This window comes from Corticium candelabrum, chromosome 7 (assembly GCF_963422355.1).
Source record: "Corticium candelabrum chromosome 7, ooCorCand1.1, whole genome shotgun sequence".
NCBI lineage: Eukaryota > Metazoa > Porifera > Homoscleromorpha > Homosclerophorida > Plakinidae > Corticium > Corticium candelabrum.
Genome location: NC_085091.1, coordinates 3,908,789 through 3,924,022, shown reverse-complemented (window position 1 = coordinate 3,924,022; position 15,234 = coordinate 3,908,789). Strand labels below are relative to the sequence as shown.

Genomic DNA, 15,234 nt, shown 5'->3' with positions numbered 1-15,234 from the left:
GACCATGCATCTCGCTCTAAGCACCGTTGCATGCGCACCACCAGCATGTCATCTGCGATCAAGAGAGCAATATGTTCTAAGTAGGACTGATGATGAACGATCGACGTCGTCTTGCAAGAAAGAATTGTGGGAAACGTTGTGTACGCTGCTTTCTTCTGGATCCGGTCGCTAGATGTACATGCAAGTCGCTTCACAGTATATTCTATGCAGCTAGGAGACGTACACCGATCTCTAGCTACAACGAATTAGCGGAACGAAAGATGGCGACGATTCAATAAAAGTATGATAATGATCTGATAGTCCATCTCGACAGTTAATTAATTTATTAACTTCCAGTGATACAAGAGCGCTATACATGCAGAATTGAGACATAACGTAGATAAGAAGCCCGCGCCGTGCAAGAGTTGCGTAGCTGTGTGAATTCGAAGTAGTGTGGGACATTGATGGTATTTAGTTAATTATCTTTAATCACATTGATAAATCCAGATGTTTTCAAAGAATTGCCGTTTACATTCTAGCATCAATTAAGCTAATAATTAATATGATTAATTAACAATAATGACAATAATTTAACAAAATTTAATAAATATACATTGATATTTACAATGAATACACACACACACAAAGGACACACACACACACACACACACACACACACACACACACACACACACACACACACAGATGCATGTACACACGCACACGTACACACACACACACACACACACACACACACACACACACACACACACACACACACACACACATGTATGTACACACGCACGTGCGAACACACACACACACACACACACACACACACACACACACACACACACACACACGCACACACACACACACACACACATGTATGTACACGTGCACACACACACACACACACACACACACACACACACACACACACACACACACACACACACACACACACACACACAACGTCACTTCTGTCACTTGTGCTGAATTTGAAGAGTAGTGAGGGACATTGATGATATTTAGTTAATTATCTTTAATCACACCGACGCATCCTTGTGTTTTCAAAGAATTATACATTCTAGCAACAAGCTAAAGAATAAATAATGATGATGACAATAAATAGACAAAAGTTAATAAAATTACATTAATATTTACACTAAATATACACGTGCCACACACACACACACACACACACACACACACACACACACACACACACACACACACACACACACACACACACACACACAACGTCACTTCTGTCACTTGTGCTGAATTCGAAGTGTAGTGTGGGACATTGATAATATTTAGTTAATTATCTTTAATCACGTCGACGCATCCCTTTGTTTTTAAAGAATTATACATTCTAGCAACTAGCTAATGAATTAATAATGATAATGACAATAAATAGACATTTACAAAATTAATAATATGATTAATTAATAATAATGACAATAATTTAACAAAATTTAATAAATATACATTGATATTTACTATAAATACACACACACGAAGGGGACACACACACACACACACACACACACACACACACACACACACACACACACACACACACACACACACACACACACACACACACACACGAACACACACACACACACACACACACACACACACACACACACACACACACACACACACACACACACGCTCGTAGCTCTGAAGCGACGGTGTAAACACAGCTTCATTTACTAGTACTAGTAAATGCTCGGTTAGCATTGTGTTTGGCGAGCGATGGTGTTCTGTCTTTACCAGTTCGCGTAACAATGGTTGCGTTACCTAGCAATAGTTTCTGTCAAACAAACGCGGGAACTCAGGAAACAGACTTTCAGTTGTTTTTCTAAAGTATTTTGCGTTCAATTATTCGATTCAGGCGTTCAATTATTCGTTGCTTACGGCTGTTGTGCAACTAAATAACTTACATAGTCTGCGGTTGGGCAGCTGCTCAAATATCATCATTCATCAGCTGTATAGACTCAATAATTTGTAATTAATCTTGACTTTAGCGTGAATTTTTAGGGGGTGTTGTAGGATAATTTCTTTTGCTTTAATCTTGGTTTCCCACGTTTCCACGGAGGTCTAACTAGGCTGTTGTGAGCGAACTAGATTTACATATCTAGGAAGCCTACAACAACGCCTTGCTTCGTCAAGCGTGGTGTAATCTGCATACTTTGTAAATCGGGCGTCTTGAGTGATACCATGCAACAGTCCATCATGCGTCGTAGCGGGTTTTTAGCTAATCAAGAGCTCGAATTTCACTACTTCGCCTTCCCACCTTTCTTGAATCAATCATTTATTGTTCAGCTGAAACGTGAGTGAGCATCATAGAAAGACGTCATGAAAGAAATGTGCGACTAAAATAATTATTTCTATATTTGGTACTTTCAATTAAAACAGAACATCGGATAATTGAATGCTCAAATCGGATAACTGAACGCCCAATTCGGATAATTGCTTGCCTGAATCGGGTAACTGAACACAGTTCAAATAATTGAACGCAAAATACCATAGTTGTCTTCAATTCTTCGTTTACGCTTCAATCGTCTCACTCGTTTACTGAGATAGTCGCGTAACAATGATCGCATAGTCACGTGACAATGGTTGCGTAGCAATAATTTCTATCAAATTAACGCGCGGAAACTTAAAAAACAGACTTTTCTCTTCTTTTAGCTTTTCCTTTTCATTCTGTTTGTCACGAATCAGTCTCCTTTGCTCTTTAGTCGCGTAAGGGAGCAAAATCGAGAGTCGTTTGACTCTTCTCGCCAACAAATTACAATTGAGTCGACCCCTCGAAAGGAGTCCCTTGCTTCAATTTTTAGCGCATATGTTACGGAGTCAAATTGCATTCATCTGGCATCGTCGTTTTGTCGATTCGTCTTTCTGTTTTGCCGTAAATCCGCATGACAAGTGCTGACGCACGTGTATATATATATATATATATATATATATATATATATATATATATATATATATATATATATATATATATAAATATAATATATCTCGAACTCAATTGACATGACAAGAGAGAGGCTCGCTTCGCTCGCCAATTACTTGTTATGAAACTTCATGTAGTTCAAATACTAGACAATAATGGCTGAAATTGCAAGTAATGTACTGTAGTCTTCTGTTCGCGTTCACTTTTGACACTGGAAATCGCAATAATTATAACTCCGCTGTTGCTAAGATTGGCACAGTACCAAACGAAACCGCACAACGTCTGATTTCCAGTCAACCGATTTCAATTTGTATCTAGCTAGGCTTGTAGAAGGGGAAACGGATGATAGCTACATGCATAGATAGCAAAGACCTATCTAGAAGACGATAAGTATGAAACTGTAAACGACTCAGCGAGACCTGTTATGTGGGTCGGTGGGTCTTTCGGCCATTTTAAATTTCAAATTTTTTAAATTTCAAATTTTCAAATTTTAATTTTTTATTTTTAATTTTTAATTTTTAATTTTTTCTATAACATTTTTATTTTTTAAAATTTGCATTACATTTTCAAAAATCAAAATTGGACGGTGTAGGGGTGCATTCCAACGCGTGCTGATACGTTGATTGAACTAGGCGCGGTTTCTGCTAATCAGATCAGCACGTGTCTGCTTGCTTTCGTACTGAGTTCCTACGCTGCTTTGATCTCAGACAGTTAACTGGAAGTGCTATTGTAGCCGAAGGTGCGTCTATGCATGGTCGCTTCATGAAGATCTACATGCATGAACTCGATGTACTTGTTGAGCGTCAGACCACAAACTAATTAGCGCACTATGCGGCGTGGAGACAAGACTGTATAGAAGAAGATATAACATTCAATTCGATGATTATCAAAATTTGTGTTGAACAACTCATATCATCAACAGAAATACAATTTGAATTAAAACTATTTTGATTATAAGGCATGAAGACCTTGTAATTTTATTAGCACTTTGCAGCTAAAGTGATGGACATCCAAATGATTATTATAGATGGAGATATTAATATCATCTATTCAAACTATTTCAAAATATTACCACGACCGGTATGTACAAGTTTGTATGTGCAGTTTTACTTCAAAAACTGCACACTTGCAGAAGTAGTGATCAGATATGTTCATACTATATGAGCCGATTTCAAATAATCGGGAGCTCTGCTCTAGTAGTACATGAAGATAACATTCACTGCTTTATATTAATTTTGTGTTGAACAACTCTTGTCATCAATAGAAAACAATGTGAATTAGAATTATTATGATTAAAGTTATCTCTACCAGCCACTTGAAGACATTGTAATTCATTGGCACTTTGCAGCCAAAGTGACATCCAAATAACTATTATATATAAATGGAGATATTAATATCAACTATTCAAAATATTACCACCATGAGTACAAGTTTGTATGCGCAATTTTACTTCAAAAACTGCACATTTGCAGAAGTAGTGATCAGATATGTTTATATTTAATGGCCGATTTCAAATAATCGGAGTTCTGGTATTACATGAAGATAACATTCAATTCGTTTCAAACTTTAATATTTGTGTTTAACAACTCAGATCATCAGCAGAAATACAATTTGAATAAGAATTCCTTTGATTAATTAAGTAAAAAAGCTGTAGAGATCACTGCAATACTGAACCTTCGAAACACAAGCAAATCAAATGCAGTTACTTCCAACTGACTGAACAGCGTGCGAATTATCTTTCTTTACGTTTAATTAATAATGGGCTGCAGCTTAATTAACAAGTACATCTACGAGTTGCGTTCTAATTTGTATGCCGTGTTGTACTGTAAACGCGAGCTTTAGAGTTACTGCATGTCTCTAGTTGTAAAAATAAAAAAAATTTAAATTTAAAAATTTAAATTTAAAAATTTGAAATTTGAAATTTAAAAAGGCCGAAAGACCCACTGACCTATGGTAATCCCAATGTTTGATAGCATGCTGACCATACAGCTTACAACATTCAATCACTGTTCCAATACTAGTTAAATATAGCATTTTTACCATACAAATAAACACTCCGCAATGGGATCCATTTGTCTGAATAAGAAAACGCTGCAAACAAGAACATGCAATCGAGAAACATTAGCAAATAAATACAACTGTATTATCAACATTACTCTCAAGTCTGTTACAATCCTACAAGACCATTTCCTTGTTTTAGGAAATTTCTATCTTTTAGCTTCACATCTGATAAATTCTCTAAAGCAAAAGTTGAAATAGGCCTGCAGTGCTATATTCAAAAAGGCACATATAGTTGCATCTAATCACACATGCATACTCTCATTACCCATAGACTTCTCATTCAGAGGTTGCAAATATAAACTGACTATCTCATTCAATTTCAATCTTTTACTTTCTATGATAGTATGCCACCCTAATCAAGTCTTGTCTTTGCTTTTTGTGTAGCCGTGCACTTTGATGGATTTATATGTATAATAGATGTAGATCAGCTGACGAGTCGTTAGCATAACCCTCATCATTGAATGCAGCGTTGTTTGATACAGAAAGAGTGCTTAATTCAGTCAGTCACAACTGCAACATCCTCTTTTACAAAAACGTGAACACCAAATACAATTCTCAACTGCTCATAATTTCCACCAACCACGCATATTTATGATACTGATCAGGTGATAAGAAAATATGCGTATTAATTATATGAATAATACCATTTCCTGCTGTAACCGTGCAAACACCATAGACCTATAAAACAACTATTAGACACAATATATTTTTGGCAATCTATGGAGACTGTAATTACATTATTAATTAGTCAATTAAGTAAAAATTATTAATACCGTTCTACAGCACCTAGATAGGTGCTCCATCCGGACACGCACAAATCACCCCATATAGTGCGTTATAAAGTAGTCAAATTAATCAGACGATTGGGCAAAGATTTCATTGTCTAGATTAAGGAAATGTTCTGCATTCAATTGCTAGTGTATAGGCTACGCTACCTGACGAATGCAGAAGCTTTGGTTGATGATTCGTGCCTAGAATGATAGTCAAATGTAGGTTATGTTAGTTAATTAAATATCTCAACCGATGTAATGCGTTATAAAGCAGTCAAATTGATAAGACGATTGTGCAAGGATTTCATGGTCTAGATAAAGAAAATATTCTGCATTCAATTGCTAGTTTATAGGGCTACCTGACGCATGCAGATGCTATCTAGAGACATGTACAATTCTTGCTAAAAATGATAGTCAAATGTAGGCTATGTCAGTGAAATTTTCCTATTTCGCCAGCTAGAGTGCGTTATAAATAACTAGTAGCTAGAACATGGGTTGTAGGGATGTTGGCGTGTTACATCTAGGAGCCGAAGCCGTGTGAGCCTAGCACCTCGATAATTAGAAGTTATAATTGATTTATAACATATCAACGTGACCGTTTAGTGCAGCCTTAATTGAATAAATGATTGTTGTTCGTTAATCCTGGGAAGTGGTGTTATATCGTTGACCTCAAATGTTATATTGTGACCCTAAATATATAGTGGTGTATCGCTGATATAAAACCTGCAATGGACCAATGAGCGCACTTAAAGGTCACGTGATATGTTATAAAGTGTGTTATCAAATTGATTAGACGATTGGGCAAAGATTTCATTGTATCTAGAAAAAAAATATTCTGCATTCAATTATTAGTTTATGGGGCTACCAGACGCATGCAGAAGCTTTGCATAGCTAAACATGGGTAATTCGTGCAGAAAATAATAGTCAAATTAGGTTATGTTAGTGAATATCTCGCCCGATATAATGCGTTATAAAGTAGTCAAATTGATAAGACGATTGTGCAAGGATTTCGCTGTATATATAAAAGAAATAGTCTGCGGTTACGTACACTAATTAACATCTGTGGTAGCTATCGTATATGCAATTAATTAAAATCTTAAATAAAAAATTGAAATTATTGTGTACAATTTTGGCTACCTGACGCATGCAAATGCTATGTATAAACATGGGCAATTCTTTCTGAAAATGATAGTCACATGCAAGCCCGGATCCAGGAATTTTTGAAAGAGGGAGCTGACCTTGTATCAGTTATTTATAATATTACTAATTTTTTTTATTTCTAATAAAATTATATAAAAGTATTGAACCATGCCTATTGAAAAAGAGGGAATTCAACCCCCTAAACCCTTATTTGGATCCTGGCCTGCAAATGTAGGTTATGTTAGTTCAATTGTTTTATATCGCTCGATATATTGCGTTATAAAATAGTTAAATTAATCAGAGGATTGGGCAAAGATTTTATGGTATATACAAAAGAAATTATTTTGCATTCAGTTGCTAGTCTATAGGACCACCAGGCGCATGCAAAAGCTTCAAGACAAATAATTATGCTCTACTTTTATTAATTATTAATTATATAGAGCTGTCTATCTTGTATCATCGCGTTTTCAAATTCTGCTATATTTCGCCCTTCACTAGCTGTTTAATTAACTAATTATAAAAATTAAAATAAGGTAGGTACGTGATTGAAAGTGAACACTGTACACATTATTTGCCTTGAAAAAGTATCTCAAAGTCCAAATATGATTTTATGCTTCTACACTGAGACTTATAAATAATTAACGATTTTGTTGATTCTAGACAACAATATTTTTACACGCTAATTGAAATGTAAAACCAGAGATCGACAGACACTTAAATTGTAGTCGGCCTGCTAAAGCCTACACTACGCATTGTCTACGCAACGCTATATCTTGCAATGCTCCAGCGTGCACAACGCTATACCATGCGCATGCGCATGCGTCAATGAAACCCATTCCCTGTTTCTGAGGGCAGTTACCATACGGCGATCTCACTTCCGACGGCATAGTTGACACAGTTGACGCGCTTCTCGTCGACTGGGCTGAGATATCAAATGACAATATGAACATGCTAGGATAGCCCAGCCGACGTGTGCAACAAGTTAGCATAGCCAAGCCGAGGAAAATTTGACACAATTTACGCGTGCTACGTCCATGGGCTAAGAGGAGAACGTGCATGTAACATGATATCGCAGCCCAGCCGATGAAATTATGACTCACTTGACGCGTGTCGTCGGCGGGCTGAGATGCAAATTAGTTGTAGAAACATGATATCTCAGCCCAGCCGACGAGTTGGCGCAGCTTAGCCGACAAAACTAGGACACACATTACGCGGCATGTAAAACAACACAACACAAAAAGCACAACACAATACAACACAACACAACACAACACAACACAACTCAACTCAACACAGACAAGTCAACACAACAAAACACAGACAACACAACACAGACAACAAAACACAGGCAACACAACACAACACAACTCAACTCAACACAGACAGCACAACACAACACAACACAGACAACACAACACAACATAACACAGACAACAAAACGCAACACAACACAACACAACACAACACAACACAACACAACAAAAACAACACAACACAAGACAGACAAAATACATAACAACACAGACAACACAACAGAACACAACACATACAATAAAAAACAGAACACAACACAGACAACACAAAAAAAACAAAATACAAAAACAACACAACACAACTCAACTGAACACAAACAGCTAGCACAACATAACTCAAGACAGACAACACAACACAACACAACATAGACAATACAACACAACACAACACAGACAAGACAATACAAAACAACAAAGACAACACCAACCACAACACAACACAGACAACACAAAACAAACAACACAACACAACTTAACACAACACAACACAAAAAGCACAACACAATACAACACAACACAACAAAACTCAACTCAACACAGACAGCACAACACAATACAACAAACAAAAATACAACACAACACAGACAACGGAACAGAACTCAACACAGACAACACAACACAACACAACCGAACACAGACAATACAACACAACACAACACAACACAGACAATAGAACACAAAGACCTCAAAACATAGACAAACGCAAAACAAGACAAGACAAAGACAAGACAACGCAAGACAAGGCAGAACAACACAACAAAGACAACACAAAAGAACACACCACAAACAACACAAGACAACCCAGCAATGACAACACAACACAGACAACATAAGACAAGACAAGGCAAGACAACGCAACAGACAACAAATACGCACACGCGCACACACGTAGGCGCGCGCACACACACACATACACACACACACACACACACACACACACACACACACACATACACACACACATACACACACACACACACACACACACACACACACACAAACAACACACAAACACACACACACACACACACACACACACACACACACACACACATAAAACACAAACAACACTCACAGACAAGACAATTAAGACAGACACAGAGAAGACAAGACAACACAACACAGACAAGGCAAGACAAACACAACACAAACAACACAACACAACATAGACAATTAACACAAGACAATTAACACACCACATACAACACATAACACCATATTACAGACAACAAAACAACAAAAGACTACACAACACTGACAACACAAAACAACACAACACAAAACAACACAGACAACACAACACAAGACAATACATACAACACAGCACAAACCAAAACAACAACACAAGACAATACAACACTGACAACATAAGACAATACAACACATAACAGCTCATGCAACACATTACAACACAACACAGAGAACACAGTACAACAACACAGAGAACACACTATAAGAACACTGACAACACAAGACAGACAACACAAGACAAGACAACACAAAAAAAACAACACAAAGACAACGCAAAAAAACACAACGCAAGACAACAGAGACAACACAAAACAAGACCTCATACAACACAAGACAACTCACCACAGAAAACACAAAAAAGACGACACAAGACAACGCAAAAAAACATCACGCAAGAAAACAGAGACAACACAAAACAAGACAACATACAACACAAGACAACTCACCACAGACAACACAAGACTTACACATCACAGACAACACAACACAACACACAAAACAAGACAACACAAAAAAGATAACAGAAAACAACTCAACAAAAACAACCCAACAGACAAAACAATACAACACAACAGAACACAGACAATACAACACAAATGAACACAACAAAACAACACAACACAGACAAAAATACAACACACAAACAATACAACAAAACACAACACAGACAACACAAAAAACACAACACAATACAATACAACACAACTCAACACAACTTAACTGAACACAGACAGCTAGCACAACACAACTCAACACAGACAACACAGCACAAGACAAGACAACACAACACAGACAACACAAAACAAAAACACAGCACAACAAAGACAACACAAAACAAGACAAGAGAATAAACACAAAATACACAAGACGAAACATGACAACGCAACAGAACAACAGAAGGCAAATACAACACAGAAAACTCAAGAAAAAACAAAACAGACAAACACATAACAAGACAACGCAACACAAAACAAGACAACACATGATAACAACACATCATAGACAGCATAAGATAACACACGACAGACAACTAAACACATACAACACAACACAGATAACACAACACAAACAACACAACACAGAAGACACAACACAACACAACCCAACTGAACACAGACAGCACAACATAACTAAACACAGACAACACAACACAACACAACAAAGACAACACACCACAACACAGCACAGACAACACAACACAAACAAGTAACACAACACAACATAACACAACACAACACAAAAAGTACAACGAAATACAACACAACACAAACAAAACAACAGACAACACAACGCAACATAACACAACACAACAGAAAAATCACAACATAATTCAACTCTACAGAACACAACTGAATTCATCACAGACAGCTCAACACAACACAAAACAAACAACTCAGACAACAGAACACAAAACAACAAAACACAGACAAATGCAATACAAGACAACACATTGCAAGAGAAAACAAAACAAGACAACGCAACAGAACAATATAATACAAACACAACACAAGACAAGACAAGACAACACAGCTAGACAACACAAAACATAAACAGCACAACAAAAAAAACAAACAAAACAAGACAAGAGAATAAACACATACAAAACAAGACAACGCAAACAGAACATAATAAGACAAACACAACACAGACTACTCAAAACAACACAACACAGACAAACACAATACAAGGCAACGCAACACAAGACAACATAAAACAAGACAACACAAGACAACAACACATCAGAACAACACAAGACAACACATGACAACAACAAATCAGAGACAACACAAGACAACACAACACAGACAACACAACACAGACAACACAACACAGACAACACAACACAGACAACAGGACACAGACAACACAACACAAGACAACTCAAGTCAACACAGACAGCACAACACAACACAACACAACATAGTACAACACAACAAAACTCGACTGAACACAAACAGCACAACACAACTCGACGCAGACAACTCAACACAACACAACAAAGACAACACAACACAACACAACACAAACAACACAACACAAAATAACATAACAAAAACAATGCAACGTAACACAACACAAACAAAACACAAGTAAACAACACAGAAATCCCAAAAATCACAGCACAGTACAACACAACAAATTAAGACAACTCAACAAATCTAGACATCACAACACATCCCAACACAGACAACACAATACAATACAACACAGACAACACAACACAAAAAGCACAACACAACAAAACACAACACAACACAAAAATCACAACACAATTCAAAACAACACAACACAAATCAACACAGCAGAGACAGCACAACACAACACAACACAGACAAAAATGCAACACAACACAGACAACGCAACACAAACAACAAAACAGAACATAACACAACACAACACAAAAATCACAACACAATACAAAACAACACAACACAACTCAACTCAAGACAGACAACACAACACAATACAACAGAACACAGACAATTCAACACAACATAACACAACAAAACAACACCACACAACACAACACAGACAACACAACTCGGACAACACAACACAAGATCACATAACACAAACAACACAACACAACAAAACACAGACAATACAACACAACACAATACAACAAAAAACAACACAACACAAAGCAACACAGACAACACAATCCAACACAGAAACAAAATACAAAACAACAATAACAACAAAACAATACAACACAAACAACACCACACAAACAGCACAACACAACAAAACACAACACAACAAAAAAATTACAACACAAGACAACACAACACAACACAAATCAACAGTACACAAACAGCACAAGACAACTCAACACAGACAAAGATACAACACAACACAGACAACGCAACACAAACAAGAAAACACAACATAACACAACACAACACAAAAGTCACAACACAATACAAAACAACACAACACAACTCAACTCAATACAGATAACACAACACAACACAACAGAACACAGACAATACAACCAGTGGCGTAGCCAGGCATCTATTTTACCGGGCATATGCCCGGGCAACTTTTTGCTTTGCCCGCGTATTTTAGGTGACATAAATTCAAGTTCAACGCATTTCTATAAACAGTCGGGAACACCGTGATAGAGGAGTCCCGCCCACGGAACTGTCCCGGATGCCGACTAATATCAATTCTCAGCGTCTGATTCGTTGAATTCGCTCAATGCAGGAGAAGATGGATGCGTCAGAGTCTAACGCTAAGCGTAGAAAGCGAAAGCGACATACTGTGACTCTGAATGACTTTTGGGGACCCAAAAGGTATCATTTCTCGTAGATACCAGTGTAATGATTTGGTGTACTTGTAGAAAATGTTTGTGGTTAATTAGAATTGAAAACGGTGACAAAACGGGCGATTCAGACGATATGCCTAACAAAATTCAGCAAGCCATACCTGAAAGCGCTGAGTCTGCCTACGAAGCCCCGGATGATTCTGGTTCTGGAGAAGACATGGCAAATACCGAGCCTGGTAATGCTAAGAGTACTGTGTGTTCAACATCTTTGGAGATCATATCAAGTACATATGTACATATTCTTTCCAGGCATTCATGATTGATTTATGTTGTGTTCTCTACAGAGTTGGACATTTCCACGAAGTTTCAGAACGGCCCTTCCCAACCGGTCTGTCAGTTTCCTTCTAAAAATTTTGGAAAGGGAAAACACTCATGTAGAAGATCGTTTGTTGCCACCTGGTACACAACATATCCATGGTTGGAATACTCGATAAAATTTGACCGAGCCTACTGCTTTGCCTGTCGTCATTACTGCCTTGGCAGTGCAAGCGGCCGTGCCGACACAGCGTTTACCAGTATAGGTTTCGGCGACTGGAAGCATGGTACTGGTAATAAAGGAGCATTTCTGATCCATGAAAGTTCGGCACATTACAGGAATGCTATGGCAGAATGGCATGAGCGGCGACTGGATGACTGTAACAGCCAGCGTCGACGAGTTGAAGACCTCTTTGCAGAAGAAGATGAACGCGTTGTTCTTTCTAACAGACACTATTTAAAATGTCTGGCGGAGGTTATCCTCTTGTGTGCTAAACAGAATCTTGCACTTCGTGGGCACGATGAATCGGAGGAGTAATCGAATCCAGGCAATTTTTTGGCTGTATTTGAGCTTCTTGCAAGGCATGATCACGAATTGTTCAAACGAATTGAAACGCTCCCCGGTAACGTAAGTTATAAGTCTCCAGAGATTCAAAACGCTTTGATCCAGTTGATGGCTGATATGGTACGAGAGAAAATATGCAGTGAAGTACAAAGGAGTGGCTATTTTTGTCTTATTTGCGACGAAAGTAAAGATGTAGCAAAGAATGAACAGCTTGCAGTTGTTCTGCGCTATGTTCTAGACGGGACTGTTCATGAGCGGTTTATATCTTTCACACCTCTTGGCAACCTTGCAGCAGACGGGATAGCAGAGGAGATCTGTCAAGTGTTGACAAGGAACAAACTTACCTTGCAGAACTGCATTGCTCAAACCTACGATGGTGCTAGTGTCATGAGCGGAAAGCACACCGGCGTTCAGAAGAGAATCAGAGACATTGCTCCGAAAGCCGTCTACACGCATTGCTACGCACATAGGCTGAACCTTGTTGTCGTTGATTCTGTAAAGTCCGTCTCCTCGGCGAGTGTGTTCTTTGACGTCCTTCAGAGGCTGTACGTCTTTGTTTCATCTTCTGCTGTTCACCCAATTTTCTTAGAAGCTCAAAAACGTCACTATCCGCAACGTTGTGAGAGCGTCACGCTGAAGAGACTTTCAGACACACGATGGACCTTTCGAATAGACTCTATACGAGCAATGCTTAAATCCTTTACAGCAGTAGTCGATGCCTTATCCTCTTTGACAAATGCTAGCAACAGCGAAAGAGCCATTTTAGCTGCAGGTCTATTGTCACGAGTGAAATCGTTAGAGTTTACCTCAAACTTGGTTATTTTCGAAAAGCTGCTGACTATTACAAAAAATCTGTCCGATCAGTTGCAAGCTGAAGATTTAGATCTGTCTGGAGCCGTTGATTTGTTAGAGACTGTGATAGAGCAATTGGTGGAGACCAGGGAATCCGGGTGGGACGATACATGGCAGCAAATTCTTCACTTGGCACAAACCTGCAGCGTTAATATGGATGTTTCTGATGGATCACGCAGTCGTGGTGATCCTGGACTTGTTACCGGTCGTCGCACTCGGAAACAAAAGATCCCCTGGATGACGTGGCAAGAACGAAAATTCATTTACGACGAAAGCTTTTCTTACCGGTGATAGACCAAATGCTGCAGGAACTGGAATCAAGATTCAGCAACGATGGACGATCCCTTATGAAGTCAATTCAGGCTTGTAGTCCACAGTCCCGAAACTTCCTTCAAGCAGACGCCATTAATGCCTTAGTGGTACATTACGACATAAACCGTGAGGAAATTGGTTATGAAACTCATCAGGCAAGAAAATTTCTTAATGCATCTATGTGTGAAATGAAGTCTATCGCCGACGTCATTAGAGTTCTTACGCCGGTCAAAGCAGCTTTTCCGCATCTTATATCTGCCTTGCAGATAGCGTTGACTGTTGGGGTGACATCTGCCTCATGTGAGAGAACTTTCTCTAGTTTGAAGAGGCTGAAGACTTACACGAGACAATCGATGCTGCAAAGCCGAATGAACAGTCTAGCGATTTTGACCATAGAGAAAGATGTAGTTGAAACGTTAGATTTAGAGAGGGTAGTT

At 38.3% G+C, this 15,234-nt stretch overlaps 1 protein-coding gene across 1 annotated transcript; it reads left to right on the top strand.

Annotated features, from left to right (window-relative positions):
- The first annotated feature begins 13,638 nt into the window (after positions 1-13,638).
- On the top strand, positions 13,639-14,776 carry LOC134181702 (zinc finger MYM-type protein 1-like). Its single transcript, XM_062648969.1, has one exon. The coding sequence runs from the start codon at positions 13,742-13,744 to the stop codon at positions 14,774-14,776; it is 1,035 nt and encodes a 344-aa protein (XP_062504953.1). The 5' UTR covers positions 13,639-13,741.
- The last annotated feature ends 458 nt before the right edge of the window (positions 14,777-15,234 follow it).

Excerpts from the sequence above, each read along its gene's own strand:
- LOC134181702 (XM_062648969.1), top strand. The coding sequence starts at position 13,742 with ATGGCTGATATGGTACGAGAGAAAATATGCAGTGAAGTACAAAGGAGT.